The sequence below is a fragment of the Neoarius graeffei genome, chromosome 7 (assembly GCF_027579695.1).
Source record: "Neoarius graeffei isolate fNeoGra1 chromosome 7, fNeoGra1.pri, whole genome shotgun sequence".
NCBI classification, from domain to species: Eukaryota; Metazoa; Chordata; class Actinopteri; order Siluriformes; family Ariidae; genus Neoarius; species Neoarius graeffei.
Genome location: NC_083575.1, coordinates 91355274 through 91371895, shown reverse-complemented (window position 1 = coordinate 91371895; position 16622 = coordinate 91355274). Strand labels below are relative to the sequence as shown.

The 16622-nt window shown below is 40.8% G+C and overlaps 1 protein-coding gene across 1 annotated transcript in view; it reads left to right on the top strand.

Moving 5' to 3' along the window:
* Window positions 1-692: 692 nt before the first annotated feature.
* The window catches only part of hpgd (15-hydroxyprostaglandin dehydrogenase), an 82032-nt gene continuing 66102 nt past the window's right edge, over window positions 693-16622 (top strand). Inside the window, exons 1-3 of the mRNA XM_060926568.1 lie at window positions 693-829; window positions 912-1035; window positions 6952-7058. Coding sequence (XP_060782551.1) covers window positions 737-829; window positions 912-1035; window positions 6952-7058 — 324 coding nt within the window. The 5' untranslated portion in view covers window positions 693-736. The remainder of the gene's footprint in view (window positions 830-911; window positions 1036-6951; window positions 7059-16622) is intronic.

Below are 16622 nucleotides of genomic sequence, written 5' to 3'. Positions count from 1 at the left end.
CACTCACATTCACACCTACGCTCAATTTAGAGTCACCAGTTAACCTAACCTGCATGTCTTTGGACTGTGGGGGAAACCGGAGCACCCGGAGGAAACCCACGCGGACACGGGGAGAACATGCAAACTCCACACAGAAAGGCCCTCGCCGGCCACGGGGCTCGAACCCGGACCTTCTTGCTGTGAGGCGACGGCACTAACCACTACACCACCGTGCCGTCCCCCATATTAACCTAACCTATAAAATGTCATCAGTGGTGCCTCTATGGGCCTTGCTGGCTAGAAGAAAGAAAGAAAGCACAACTTTATTCATCACACACTTGTGAAATTCCTCTCTGAAGCAGTGAACACACACATGAGCAATGAGCGCACACACATACCCAGAGCACTGGGCAGCCATGCTAACAGCGCCCGGGGAGCAGTTGGGAGTTAGGGGCCTCGCTCAAGGGCACCTCAGCCCAAGGCCGTCCCATATTAACCTAACCTATATTAACCTAAGAAGTTGTTTTGGGTTGAGTGTGAAGCAATCTGACAATCAGTGTTTTCAGTGGTGTGTGTGCAGCCTGTGCAGAAGTGATCTTGCCTCTGTTCATGTTTGCGAATCGATTCTCCAGGCGATTCAATTTAAGCGAGTCTGTTCAGAAAAGAACCGATTCTTCAGAGGGAATCGAATCAGGAATCGGGTTCCGGCTGCTACTTAAAGCGCAGCGGTGCGGCGGCTCGGAGTCCGCGGCGGTAAATGGCGCTGCGTGGGAGAGTGGCTCTGGTGACTGGGGGAGTGCAGGGGATCGGGAGGGCTGTAGCCGAGAGCCTGCTGAAGAACCATGCCAAGGTTCTAACAGCTTCAGATCTCTGTCTCTCTCTGTCTGTCTGTCTGTCTCTGATCTCCTCTGTGTGTGTGTGTGTGTGTTCAGGTTGCACTTGTAGATCTGAACCAGTCGGTTGGAGAGAAGTGTAAAGAAGAGTTGGATGAACAGTATGGACAAGACAACTCTCTTTTCATTCAGTGTGACGTCACAGACGGAGGAAAGCTACAAGGTAACTTAAACAGGAACACTGTGTGCATTGTATCTTTTCTTTCTTTCTTTCTTTTTCTCTGGCGTGCTCTCCTCTTTAGGGTGTGTGTGTGTGTGTGTGTGTGTGTGTGCCCTTTTCTCACTGTCACAAGGTGTGATTGTTCTGCTGAAATGAATCTGCTTGAACAAACCTCCAGGGCACCTCAGGTCAAATCCCTGCAGTGTTTCTCTATTGTATAAGAAAGATGTGAGCTGTCAAGTCATCCTGAGCCTTCTTTCCTTCTTTCTTCTCTGTGTGTGTGTGTGTGTGTGTGTGTGTGTGAGTGTGTTGCAGACATGATCGATCAAATGATAAACACGGCTTGGACTAAACCTGGAATGTATTATTCTTGCATAAATAAATGCTCTTTTATGAAATGAACAACTTCTCATGAGCGCAGTCAAATCTCAGTGCTGCAAAGTAAAATGACAGACAAGACAAACTCTAATCCTGAAGCTTTATCTATAACTCGAGACGTAAAAATCTCCTGAAAATACAGTACATGGAGGATCTTACGCTGTTGTGTAAAGATATGAAGTTTATCTTCGAGCGGTGGATGTATATATCGTGAGCGATGCATTTTTCAACACGAAGATCAACGTCATATCTTTGCTCCACTGTGTAATGTTCTTTATATTATATGGACACATCCGCAAGCAAAATGTGCAACTTAACCAAAAGAATTTTAATTTCGAACCGGTTCGCCATTTTGATAGCGCGTATCTAGTCAGCAGGAAAACACTGGGAGTGACATCATCGGAGTGAAATATCAGGAATTATTAGACATACAGGACACTTTTTCGATGGAATAAAAACATATGTTCTATTCTCTTTGAGCAGGTTTCATTCATTTGCTTTGACGGCATGCAATATTGTTAGCATATCGCTTATCCTACGTGTATTACGTCACTCTACCCAATGGAGAATGAGTGTTGAATATGGTTTATGATATTGCATGGTTGTCAAGACAACATGACGTCACACGTCAGAAATGTAAAGCTTCCACGCTAGTGAGCGACTGTGACAATTTGTAAACAAACATGGCCTCCAGGTTCGCTTCGTTACAAAAAATACAGACGATTTTGAGAGAATTTTGAAAGAGAAAGACATGTTGAACACCTGAAAGGAATGTGTATGGATAATAATAATAATAATAATAATAATAATAATAATAATAATAATAATATTGGCTGGCTTTTTTTGTGTTATATCATATATGTTCCATTCAGCTACTCATCTTCGACTTGTTCAGTATCAGGCAAGCTGAATGGAATATAATCTGATCAGAGGTGGACAGTAACGAAGTCCATTTACTTGAGTCCTGTACTTAAGTACACTTTGAGTATCTGTACTTTACTTGAGTATTTTTTTTTTGGAAACTTATGACTTTAACTTCACTACATTTGAAAGACAAATATCGTACTTTTCACTCCACTACATTTCTGTCAAGCTCCTCGTTACTTGTTACTATGAAGCAGCTTTGAAAGTGGATGTTTTTTTCTTTTCTTTTCGAAAACGTGATGGTTTGTTCGCAGGTGACACTGAGAGCCGATCAGTAATCACTAGGGTCACGTCCATAGACTGGATAAAATCAAGATCAGTGATTTCTCAGCAGCGTTATTTAACACGATCAGTTGATGGCAGAATGGAAGGAGGCGGTTCTTCTGTGGAATGAACGCACTCATGGCCCATGAACCCATGTTTCAGTTTTCTGAAAGGAAGAGAGTAGTTTCGTTTTAAATGTTTGCTTTGTTTGCCAAAAACAAACCACATCACAGCCTACAAAAACTCGCCGTCCAACCTGCAGAAGCATATTGAGGGATATAAACGATTTATTCCAAGAGAAAGCTTGCAACGAATTGTCTGTGCTTTTAGAGCTAGCGATAACGTTGCAATCGCTATGCAGTCTGGTTAGTCAAACGACTTTCTATGGATTTGCCCGCCAAGTTGCCATCACCTTGTCCACTGCTAACATTTACACATAGCTAGTTAACGTGGACACTGTTAGTTAGCATGTAAAAACCGAGTTACGCTAACATGAATAACGTTAACTTATCTGAAGTCCTTTCAGAAATATGTTTTAGCATAATCTTGCCAAATAAACAATGTAGAAATGTTTCTTTTCTAGTAGCGTTAGCTACACAATATGATTTCAAGTTTGAAAAGAGTTTGTTAGCATGTCAGGTGGAGCTTCACTGACTAGCTAGCTTAATGTTAAACCATCATGATGGCACAGTATGCGTTCATTTTGTCAGTTCACATTTCTGTCTTTGGTAACGGCATTAGGTTTTGTAAGCGTTGTGGCAATAATACAACGATGCGTTGACAGAAAATTTACTTTTAATACTTAGTATTTTTAAAAGCAAGTACTTCAGTACTTAAGTAAAAATTTGACTGGACAACTTTCGCTTGTATCGGAGTAACATTTGACCAGCGGGATCTCTACTTTGACTTAAGTAATGAAGTTGGGTACTTTGTCCACCTCTGTATCTGATAGACCACTCAACACCAGCCAATATTATTTAAATATGTCACTCAGATCAGTGATGCATTTCGTATAAAAAAATGTGAGTTTTTCAACACGAGAAGATAAACTTTATATCTTCAAGCCAATGTGTGATTTTCTTTTCATTATATCGACACGTTCACAAAGAAAGTCCCCAAATTTATCAAAATACAATTTATCATCGATTTCCTCACGAGTGACAGACATTTATGTCCCAGTTTTGGTTCTCCATGTCCCGGATGGAGCTCATATGAAAAATATGAGTGGTGTGTTTCCCAGTAAAACACTCCCATCCATATAATAAATAAGTTCCTCCACGAAATCGAGTCGTACATGAGCCAATAGCGCTATAAGTCATGTACGACTGGATTGAATGTGGAGATAATGTTTTATTATCCACATTCACTGGATTTTGAGAAACAGAGCATTTTTTATTATTATTTTTTGCAAATTCAATAGATAAAAACTTTATCCAAAACGTCCGACAAAATCATTTCCGCTTAGAATGTAAACAAACCGATGAAATGACAGAAGGAATTTGTGAAAAATGCGATAATAATGGTAATAATAATAATAATAATAATGCTGGGCGGCACGGTGGTGTAGTGGTTAGCGCTGTCGCCTCACAGCAAGAAGGTCCTGGGTTCGAGCCCCGGGGCCGGCGAGGGCCTTTCTGTGTGGAGTTTGCATGTTCTCCCCGTGTCCGCGTGGGTTTCCTCCGGGTGCTCCGGTTTCCCCCACAGTCCAAAGACATGCAGGTTAGGTTAACTGGTGACTCTAAATTGAGCGTAGGTGTGAATGTGAGTGTGAATGGTTGTCTGTGTCTATGTGTCAGCCCTGTGATGACCTGGCGACTTGTCCAGGGTGTACCCCGCCTTTCGCCCGTAGTCAGCTGGGATAGGCTCCAGCTCGCCTGCGACCCTGTAGAAGGATAAAGCGGCTACAGATAATGAGATGAGATGAGATAATAATGCTTGAAAAACAAAAATGATACCTTCTTGCCATGAAACACTTTTATTCCATATTTTGTTGCTTTTTTTTAAATATTTTTTGGGGTTTTGTTTTCGAGTAGAGTTTTTATTTCATACTTGGTTGCTTCAGCAACACGCTCCGCTGCCATTTTGTTTTTCTCTACTCATGGTACAGTGGTGTTTGAAGGTTTGTGAACCCTTTAGAATTTTCTATATTTCTGCATAAACATGACCTAAAACATCATCAGATTTTCACACAAGTCCTAAAAGGAGATAAAGAGAACCCAGTTAAACAAATGAGACAAAAATATTATACTTGCTCATTTATTTATTGAGGAAAATGATCCAATATTACATATCTGTGAGTGGCAAAAGTATGTAAACCTCTAGGATTAGCAGTTAATTTGAAGGTGAAATTAGAGTCAGGTGTTTTCAATCAATGGGATGACAATCAGGTGTGAGTGGGCACCCTGTTTTATTTAAAGAACAGGGATCTATCAAAGTCTGATCTTCACAACACGTTTGTGGAAGTGTATCATGGCATGAACAAAGGAAATTTCTGAGGACCTCAGAAAAAGTGTTGTTGATGCTCATCAGGCTGGAAAAGATTACAAAACCATCTCTAAAGAGTTTGGACTCCACCAATCTACAGTCAGACAGATTGTGTACAAATGGAGGAAACTCAAGACCATTGTTACCCTCCCCAGGAGTGGTCAACCAACCAAGATCACTCCAAGAGCAAGGCGTGTAATAGTCGGCGAGGTCACAAAGGACCCCAGGGTAACTTCTAAGCAACTGAAGGCCTTTCTCACATTGGCTAATGTTAATGTTCATGAGTCCACCATCAGGAGAACACTGAACAACAATGGTGTGCATGGCAGGGTTGTAAAGAGAAAGCCACTGCTGTCCAAAAAGAACATTGCTGCTCATCTGCAGTTTGCTAAAGATCACGTGGACAAGCCAGAAGGCTATTGGAAAAATGTTTTGTGGACAGATGAGACCAAAATAGAACTTTTTGCTTTAAATGAGAAGCGTTATGTTTGGAGAAAGGAAAACACTGCATTCCAGCATAAGAACCTTATCCCATCTGTGAAACATGGTGGTGGTAGTATCATGGTTTGGGCCTGTTTTGATGCATCTGGGCCAGGACGGCTTGCCATCATTGATAGAACAATGAATTCTGAATTATACCAGTGAATTCTAAAGGAAAATGTCAGGACATCTGTCCATGAACTGAATCTCAAGAGAAGGTGGGTCATGCAGCAAGACAACGACCCTAAGCACACAAGTCGTTCTACCAAAGAATGGTTAAAGAAGAATAAAGTTAATGTTTTGGAATGGCCAAGTCAAAGTCCTGACCTTAATCCAATGGAGATGTTGTGGAAGGACCTGAAGCGAGCAGTTTGTGTGAGGAAACCCACCAACATCCCAGAGTTGAAGCTGTTCTGTACGGAGGAACGGGCTAAAATTCCTCCAAGCCGGTGTGCAGGACTGATCAACAGTTACCGCAAACGTTTAGTTGCAGTTATTGCTGCACAAGGGGGTCACACCAGATACTGAAAGCAAAGGTTCACATACTTTTGGCACTCACAGATATGTAATATTGGATCATTTTCCTCATTAAATAAATGACCAAGTATAATATTTTTGTCTCGTTTGTTTAACTGGGTTCTCTTTATCTACTTTTAGGACTTGTGTGAAAATCTGATGATGTTTTAGGTCATATTTATGCAGAAATATAGAAAATTCTAAAGGGTTCACAAACTTTCAAGCACCACTGTATATGAGCTGATATCCTCGTAGTAGAGTAGCCAATCAGAGTGCATGATTGCTCATATCCAGTGAATGTGGATAGAATATAAAAGAATATGGAGATGCTAAAACTGGTGGAGTAAAACTACTTGAATTGCTAATGAGTGTCATAAAATCTCAAGCCCTCGTGTGGGTGGGGTGGGGTGGGGTGGGGTGGGGTGGGGGTGGGGGTGGGGGGCTTGGCAGAAATTTATTTTTAATTTTTTAGCATCTTGTTTTTCAGTGTTTGACTTTCCAAATATAATCTTGATCTTGGTTTTAATTTTTAAGTTCTTTCTTCTGCAACATCTTTACTTTGTAGCCCTATGAGATTTGCCTCAAGTGGTGTATGAATAAACCATAGCATTCGTTTATCTATACTGAATTGCGTATTACGTTAAAAGAAAATTAAAAAAAACATGCTAAAATATTAAAGGATGTCCACGTCATATTAAATTAAGCTGTTATTTAAAAACAAAAACGCCTTCAAATGCTTGAAGGCTGTTCAGAAACTTTTGCTCACCTTCCTGAAGAATAGTCATCGGGATGGAATCCTGCCATGACACCTACTGTATAGTCCCCCTCAGTAACTTGTTTGGTTTGACTTATTTTGTGTATTTATTGCTCTAGAGGCATTTAACAGCACGGTGGAGTGTTTTGGAAAACTAGACATCGTCATCAACAATGCTGGAATCAATAACGAGAAGAACTGGGAGAAGACCATCCAGGTGAACCTGGTGAGGACATGACATTTAGCTTTATTTTGATTTTGGCTGATCCACAGTTTACACAGCACTGTGCTGATCACCACGTACGCACGCACGCACCCTGCTGCAGGGCACAAAAGCTGGCACCTGCCATGTAGGATTGTAGATGAATTGCAGTGTCACATAGCAAACAGAACACGCCTGTGCAGCCACGCTCGGGTTTCATAGCACGATCGCACGTGTTGTGAAACCCGAGATGCACACTCCAGATTTCTGTTTTTTCATCTTAATTATTGCTTGTATCACAATAAAAATAATAATAATTTGAACCTTTTAAAGTTGTAGGCATCTTGTGTAAATCAAATGGTGCTAACCCTCCTAAAATCCATTTTAATTCCGGCTTGTAATGCGACAAAACAGGACAAACACCAAGGGGGATGAATACTTTTGCAAGGCACTGTACAGTATACACCTGTGTGTAATGTCAGTCATCATGAACAGATTGATGTCGTGCTTCATCGACCTTTTCTATAAGGAGGTGTCTTCCATCCATGGAAGGAGTCTCCAGTGTCCATACTTAATTATCCAGATAAAAAGTGAGGTTTCTTTCTTTAAAAAGTAGTACTCAGCTAATGCTATGGTACGTCACTGATTATTTTCCTAGAACAGCAAGGGTTTTATTCCTTACATAATCTCTTCAATCTGTTTTCAACAGGCAGTAGTACACAACAGAACTATTGTGAACTAAATAATATATTAAAAGAGAACTGTAGTCATTTTTAAACTTGCTTTATTTCTTAATTAACGTGTTGTTCAATTACGTTTTCGGTTTTAGTTAGACCCCGAAGCCGTTTGTTTTCAGGATAATGGCTGGCTGATGAAATTATTGGCTGGCTAGCTGACTCAGCCAAAACCTTAATGGCTGCTGCAGCCACCAAAATGTTTATGGCTACAAATGGCTGATACTGGACGTCACTGTGTGGCATATATCCGGGCGAACGGATCAAACAAATGGGGGGAATAAATAGCAAATTACCACAGGTCCCCTGGTCTCTTACTTCATTGTAAATATAAATCTAGCAAGATTGTAGTTCAATGCTAATAATAAGCTAATCTGGATTGTTCGAGGAAGGCATCTAGCTATCTACTCTCACTAGCAATGACCAGTGAAGGACTGGCAGCTATCTTACTATGATGAAAGTAGAGTGGTGGAGTACTTTGTTTTTATCAATCTCGAAGTATGTGAAACAAACAAACAAACAAAAATACCTTTACACTTTCCCTCAGCAGCGGCAAAGAATGCAGCCATCTCGTCGATATCGGAGTCGATTGATGCTCTGGGTGGGTTCCCGGGTTCCCCAGTGCATCGTGGTAACGGTGCGAGGGGCGGAAAGCCAGACAGGTAGTCACAACGGCAAGCTTGTGGTGGCTCTCTGTGCTGTGATATCAGTTCTAAATCTCTACAGTGTATGCCTATACGTCTCTATTGTGTTACTACTAGTGTGTACAGTTGATCATGTTTGTGTCACTTTTCTTGTAGCTCATGATGTGGATAAACCCATTATTTGATGTACACAATTCTTAGTGGCTCAGCCAAATTTTATTAGATAGCGGCTCAAATTGGCTTACAAAATTATTGGCTGGCGGCGGCTCAAATTCTAAATGGCGGTTTTAGCGGCGCCTGGCGGCGGCTTCGGGGTCTAGTTTTAGTAACCTTATATCGTGACTCGTATTGGCAACTAACTGCAATTAAATATTATACTTATCGGCCTATTCGGTTTGTAGCCATGTTGAATTTAGTTCGTTTGGTCCACGGCAGGCTTCGCTTATCCGCGCGATCTTCACAAGACTTGTGCGAGACTTCGAAACGTGAAGAAGTGTCAGCCAGGTGTCAGTGCCGCCATTTTGAAAACTGTTTTCCAAACTAAATATTGCACAAAAACGAGTTTAAATGACGATTACTGCCTACTTTTTTCAAACTTTCCTGATTGCTATCAAAACAAACAAAACTTCCGGCTTGATTACGTCAGCATTCGAAAGAGGGCACACGCGTCTTTTGACAACCCCTGTGTCCGAAATCACTCACTATATCGGGCACTATATAGCGAGGACGCCATTTTGTAGTGCTGTCCGAAACCTTAGTGAGGATTATTTACACCTTATATAGTGCACTCAAAGTATCCCACAATGCATCACGAAAAGTAGTGTACAACGATGGTCACTAACCAAAGCAATATATCCCATCATGCATTGCGGATGCGCTGAAAGAAATCAAATTAAAAGTCTCAAATGTGATTTAATAAAAGGCAGCGGGCGGCAAAGAAGAAAGAAAGTGTTCAGCCTTGATTTAAAAGAACTGAAAGCTGCGGGGACTTTGTATTGATTAATGTAGGAAATGCGCTCAGTATAATATGGATTTATCACAAAAACACATGCATGTATTTGGATTTAAAAGAACTGAAAGACGCAGGGACTTTGTATTGATTAATGTAGGAAATACGCTCAGTATAATATGGATTTATCACAAAAACACATGCGTGTATTTATTATTTTGAAACTCACCAGCCGACTGATCTCGCATGTTTTAATTGTGCGACAGTAATGACGTAAATACCAGCGCGACAGACTAGTGTCCAAAAGCATTTTTTTTTTCATTTTACCAATGAGCTCACTGTATAGGGGCGGCACGGTGGTGCAGTGGTTAGCGCTGTCGCCTCACAGCAAGAAGGTCTGGGTTCGAGCCCCGTGGCCGGCGAGGGCCTTTCTGTGCGGAGTTTGCACGTTCTCCCCGTGTCCGCGTGGGTTTCCTCCGGGTGCTCCGGTTTCCCCCACAGTCCAAAGACATGCAGGTTAGGTTAACTGGTGACTCTAAATTGAGCGTAGGTGTGAATGTGAGTGTGAATGGTTGTCTGTGTCTATGTGTCAGCCCTGTGATGACCTGGCGACTTGTCCAGGGTGTACCCCGCCTTTCGCCCGTAGTCACCTGGGATAGGCTCCAGCTTGCCTGCGACCCTGTAGAACAGGATAAAGCAGCTAGAGATAATGAGATGAGATGAGTTCCCCTTTAACCCTTTATACCACAGCTATTACCTTTCTGATTGGTCAGAAGGTGTTTAATTTTCTATAACTGCCACTGCAGTATACACTCTATATCACACCCATATGTCCTTGTTGAACATGTTATTCCAGATATAGTTCTTATCTAGCTGTTTCAATAAGCTCCACTCTTCTGCTCAGGCTTTCCATTTGATTTTGGGGCGTGGCTCTGGGGACTTGTTCATTCAGCTACAAGAGCATTAGTAAGATCAGGCACTGGTGAGGAAGCTTCAGTTCCAGTTCATCCCAAATGTGCTTAGTCAGGGCTCAGTGCTGGACAATCAAGTTCTTCCACTCTAAGCTTTACACACCATGTCTTCATGGAGCTTTGTGCATGGGTGCATTGTCATACCGGAACAGGTTTGTTCAAGTGAAGAGAAATTATAATACTACAGCATACAAAGGCATTCTCGACAGTTGTGTGGTTCATACTTTGAGGAAGAACCACATGGGTGGGATGGTCAGGTGTCCATATAGTTTTGGTCATTGAAATTGGACAGTGGCTGCTCAACAAACATTCTTGATTTTTTTTTTCTGATAAGGAGGTGTTTTATGTTCACATGACTTTGAATGTGTGCTTTTATAGAAGTTTTATAAACAAGAAATAATATTGAGTGACATTTCAGACATGGGGCAGCACGGTGGTGTAGTGGTTAGCACTGTCGCCTCACCGCAAGAAGGTCCGGGTTCGAGCCCCGTGGCCGGCGAGGGCCTTTCTGTGCGGAGTTTGCATGTTCTCCCCGTGTCCACGTGGGTTTCCTCCGGGTGCTCCGGTTTCCCCCACAGTCCAAAGACATGCAGGTTAGGTTAACTGGTGACTCTAAATTGAGCGTAGGTGTGAATGTGAGTGTGAATGGTTGTCTGTGTCTATGTGTCAGCCCTGTGATGACCTGGCGACTTGTCCAGGGTGTACCCCGCCTTTCACCCGTAGTCAGCTGGGATAGGATCCAGCTTGCCTGCGACCCTGTAGAAGGATAAAGCGGCTAGAGATAATGAGATGAGATGAGAACTCTAAGCAAATGACTGACAACAGTTCACCAAACTCTTCAAGAAAGACTTTGGCTGAATGTCTCTAAATTGACCGTAGGTGTGAATGGTTGTCTGTGTCTGTGTCAGCCCTGTGATGACCTGGCGACTTGTCCAGGGTGTACCCCGCCTTTCGCCTGTAGTCAGCTGGGATAGGCTCCAGCTCGCCTGCGACCCTGTAGAACAGGATAAAGCGGCTAGAGATAATGAAATGAGATGAGATTTCAGACACGATATAACCTTTTTGTTTTGTTTTTTTTGCTCTGGTTAGTGGAAATGAATCCAGGAGAAGCCACACTCACGTTACAGCATGTCAGCTAACAGGCTAACTAGCTCGGACTAATTCATACATTCCTGTTAAAGGTGCTTCTGGTAACATTTTATCATCATCTGACGCGTGTTCATAATTTATGTTGGTTATACTCCTGAAAAGTAGCATCTGCCTGTCTGATGATGTCACAAACATGACCAGAGTAACTACTCCGAACTAGGAAGTGGAGTTTTACCTGGTGAACATGGACGAGTGGCACGATGCACACAGTGAACACTGCTCGACCAATCAGATTAGAGGACAGGAACTAATTGTGGATTTATGGATGAGTCTCCAGTTTCCGTGCTAAAGCTGATGAAGGAACGACTGTTTTCAGCTGCAATTACATGAGTGACACCTTCTTTCATGGCTGTTCCACAACATTAAAGCGAGACCGCCTTTCAGATTTTTCAAGTTTCGGTCATAAAAAGAATTTTCCCCGACACACAATTATTTTTGTTTAGTGATCGAAAGCTACTGAATTTGAATCACAGACTTCCAGTTTTATTAGGTTTTTTTTTTAATCGAACAATTAATGAATTATCACATGGTGGGCTTTCCCCGTTCATTGTGGGATACAAATTTGAAACAGGAGAGAAAAATGGAGTGCGTGAGTGTGCGAATGAAACGTGAAAGGCCGACTACAGTAACGGAAAGAAAGCGAGAAGAAAAGACGTTATGCTATATACGAAGGAAAGGAAACGCAGGACCAAACTAATAAATATCGGCGCTCAGCGAGCACCTCGGTGTGATCAGCTGTTCGTTTAGCGACAGAATGATGGAACTGTCAGTGCACGCTCAAAGGTAAACCTGCGCATGCGCGCGCACACACACACACACACACACGGACTTCCTCTGTCTGCTTGACTGCGCAAATTGAGCTATTTCATGCACATTATTTGCTTTAATCCCCTCAAATTAAATAACTTCCCAGCCACAGAATGGCCTGATATTTTGTGAAATGTTACAGAAATAAACATATATCACAATGACCACATTTCACCGATTTTATGAAATCGAAAGGCCGTCTCATTTTAAATGTAACTATAAATGGATAAAAAGTATGATGCATCAAATGTAAAGGAAAAATAGGAATCCTTGATGGAGGTATAAGATCCTTGTAACAAAACACTTTTTTGCTGTTTATAGCACAATGATGCACTTCAGGCAGGTAACCAAGTTCACATCACACCCCTCCTTTCATCTGCTCCCGTTAGGGGCCACCACAGCAGATCTGTTCCGCATATCTGATTTGGCATAGGATTTACACCGGATGCCCTTCCTGATCCAACCCTCCTCAGTTTATCCGGGCTTGGGACTGGCACTTAGATACTTTGGCCCACATTTGTGATCAAAACTACAACCCCGATTCCAAAAAAGTTGGGACAAAGTACAAATTGTAAATAAAAACGGAATGCAATAATTCACAAATCTCAAAAACTGATATTGTATTCACAATAGAACATAGACAACATATCAAATGTCGAAAGTGAGACATTTTGAAATTTCATGCCAAATATTGGCTCATTTGAAATTTCATGATAGCAACACATCTCAAAAAAGTTGGGACAGGAGCAATAAGAGGCTGGAAAAGCTAAAGGTACAAAAAAGGAACAGCTGGAGGACCAAATTGCAACTCATTAGGTCAATTGGCAATAGGTCATTAACATGACTGGGTATAAAAAGAGCATCTTGGAGTGGCAGCGGCTCTCAGAAGTAAAGATGGGAAGAGGATCACCAATCCCCCTAATTCTGCCCCAACAAATAGTGGAGCAATATCAGAAAGGAGTTCGACAGTGTAAAATTGCAAAGAGTTTGAACATATCATCATCTACAGTGCATAATCTCATCAAAAGATTCAGAGAATCTGGAAGAATCTCTGTGTGTAAGGGTCAAGGCCGGAAAACCATACTGGGTGCCCGTGATCTTCGGGCCCTTAGACGGCACTGCATCACATACAGGCATGCTTCTGTATTGGAAATCACAAAATAGGCTCAGGAATATTTCCAGAGAACATTATCTGTGAACACAATTCACCGTGCCATCCGCCGTTGCCAGCTAAAACTCTATAGTTCAAAGAAGAAGCCGTATCTAAACATGATCCAGAAGCGCAGACGTCTTCTCTGGGCCAAGGCTCATTTAAAATGGACTGTGGCAAAGTGGAAAACTGTTCTGTGGTCAGACAAATCAAAATTTGAAGTTCTTTATGGAAATCAGGGACGCCGTGTCATTAGGACTAAAGAGGAGAAGGACGACCCAAGTTGTCATCAGCGCTCAGTTCAGAAGCCTGCATCTCTGATGGTATGGGGTTGCATTAGTGCGTGTGGCATGGGCAGCTTACACATCTGGAAAGACACCATCAATGCTGAAAGGTATATCCAGGTTCTAGAGCAACATATGCTTCCATCCAGACGACGTCTCTTTCAGGGAAGACCTTGCATTTTCCACCATGACAATGCCAAACCACATACTGCATCAATTACAGCATCATGGCTGCGTAGAAGAAGGGTCCGGGTACTGAACTGGCCAGCCTGCAGTCCAGATCTTTCACCCATAGAAAACATTTGGCGCATCATAAAACGGAAGATACGACAAAAAAGACCTAAGACAGTTGAGCAACTAGAATCCTACATTAGACAAGAATGGGTTAACATTCCTATCCCTAAACTTGAGCAACTTGTCTCCTCAGTCCCCAGACGTTTACAGACTGTTGTAAAGAGAAAAGGGGATGTCTCACAGTGGGAAACATGGCCTTGTCCCAACTTTTTTGAGATGTGTTGTTGTCTGAAATTTAAAATCACCTAATTTTTCTCTTTAAATGATACATTTTCTCCTCAGTTTAAACATTTGATATGTCATCTATGTTCTATTCTGAATAAAATATGGAATTTTGAAACTTTCACATCATTGCATTCCATTTTTATTTACAATTTGTACTTTGTCTCAACTTTTTTGGAATTGGGGTTGTAGATAGTAATGATATAAAAGCAAATTCTGTATCTTCCTTGAAGTCATGCAAAAGAAAGAAGGATCTTGGATCTATAGCACAAGGCAGCTGTGCCTCACGCTCTGCATGTCAAAGTTAAGATCCCACAACTGCGAATATATAAGAAATGGTATGTTAATGTAGAATTTAATACTGAGATTTTGATTTGAAGATTTGATGAGTTTTCCCGAGAATATGTATATTAAAGCTAGACGGCCTTTCGATTTCATACAATCTGTGAAATTTAGTTCCGTCTGAAATGTGGTCATTGTGATATATGTTTATTTCTGTAATATCTCACAAAATATCAGGCCATTCTGCGGCTGGGAAGTTATTTAATTTGAAGGGATTAAAGCAAATAATGTGCATGAAATTACTCGCTTCGCACAGTCAAGCAGACAGAGGAAGTCCGTGTGTGTGCGCATGCGCAGGTTTACCTTTGAGCGTGCACTGACAGTTCCATCATTCTGTCGCTAAACGAACAGCTGATCACACCAAGGTGCTCGCTGAGCGCTGATATTTATTAGTTTGGTCCTGCGTTTCCTTTCCTTCGTATAGAACATAACGTCTTTTCTTCTCGCTTTCTTTCTGTTACTGTAGTCGGTCTTTCACGTTTCATTCGCACACTCACGCCCTCCATTTTTCTCTCCTGTTTCAAATTTGTATCCCACAATGCCTTGCATGAACGGGGAAAGCCCACCACGTGATGCATGACGTAATATCTTGTATTGGGTCATGGTGAAGCAGGAAAAAATAGCAGAGAATTTAGGGCCACGTGGAAATAAATATTCATTAATTGTTCTATTAAAAAACTAATAAAATTGGAAGTCTGTGATTTGAATTCAGTAGCTTTCGGTCCAGTAAGCAAAAGTGTTGGGGAAAATTCTTTTTATGACCTACACTTGAAAAATCAGAAAGGCAGGATAGCTTTAAGATTATAGAGTTGAGTATATATTTATTTCAATATTTTTTGTTCCGGTGAGAATTTGCAGCAGACTTTAGAGATAATCACAACTGAAATAAATAAACTAAAACTATGGTTTGACAAAAATAAATTATCATTAAATCTAAGCAAAACAAAGATTATGTTGTTTGGGAGACATAAAATAGATTGTAATGTAGAATTGATAATAGACAATACTAAGATAGAAATGGTACAGGAAATTAAATTTCTTGGTGTGATTTTGGATCCTAAAGTCTGCTGGAAACCTCATGTAGGATACGTACGAGCAAAACTGGCAAAGTGCTCGGCAATTCTGTGGAAAACAAAATATATTCTTGATTGTAAATCTTTGCATACTCTATATTACTCATTATTTTTGCCATATCTGACTTATTGTGTCGAAGTCTGGGGAAACACCTACAAAACCACTCTGCAGCCGATATGTACAATACAGAAAAGAGCAATAAGGACAATAAACAAAACAGGATACAGAGATCACACAAACCCACTATTCATAAAATCACACATGTTGAAATTTATGGATCTGGTCAAATTCAGAACAGCACAAATAATGTACAAAGCAAGAAATAATCTATTGCCAAAAAATATACAAGGAATGTTCAGTGAGAGAGAGGGGGGATATAATCTAAGGGGAGACCTAAATTTTAAAAAACCAAAGGTTCGAACAAATATGAAAAGCATGTGCGTATCGAGCTGTGGGGTGACTTTATGGAACAGACTGGAGACAGAAATAAAACAAAGTGCAAATATAAATCTGTTTAAAAAAAGGTACAAAAAAATATTTTTAAACAAGTATATTGCAGAGGAAATATGTTAATGGAGGATGATGAGGGATAAATAGAATAGGGTTGATTGTTATATTAGAACTAGCTTAGTATATGGTATATATTTATTTATGGGGATAGATATCTTCATATTTACAGGGATAAGTATGTAGTAGATATTTTTTTTTTGTAATTATATATTTATATAGATAGTTATGTGTATATGTATATATATATGTATATGGATATGGTATGTAGTATATATTTATTTTTGTAATTATATATTTATATAGATAATCATGAAGTGTATATATAGTATATATTTTTATAAGTGTATTAATGTAGTTTGGATTTCGGGGTAGTTAAAAAGGGGTGGGAAATTAAAAAAAGTATTGTACTTCTTCCCACTCCTTTTTCGAACAATGTGCGGTGTATTGTAATGTATTAG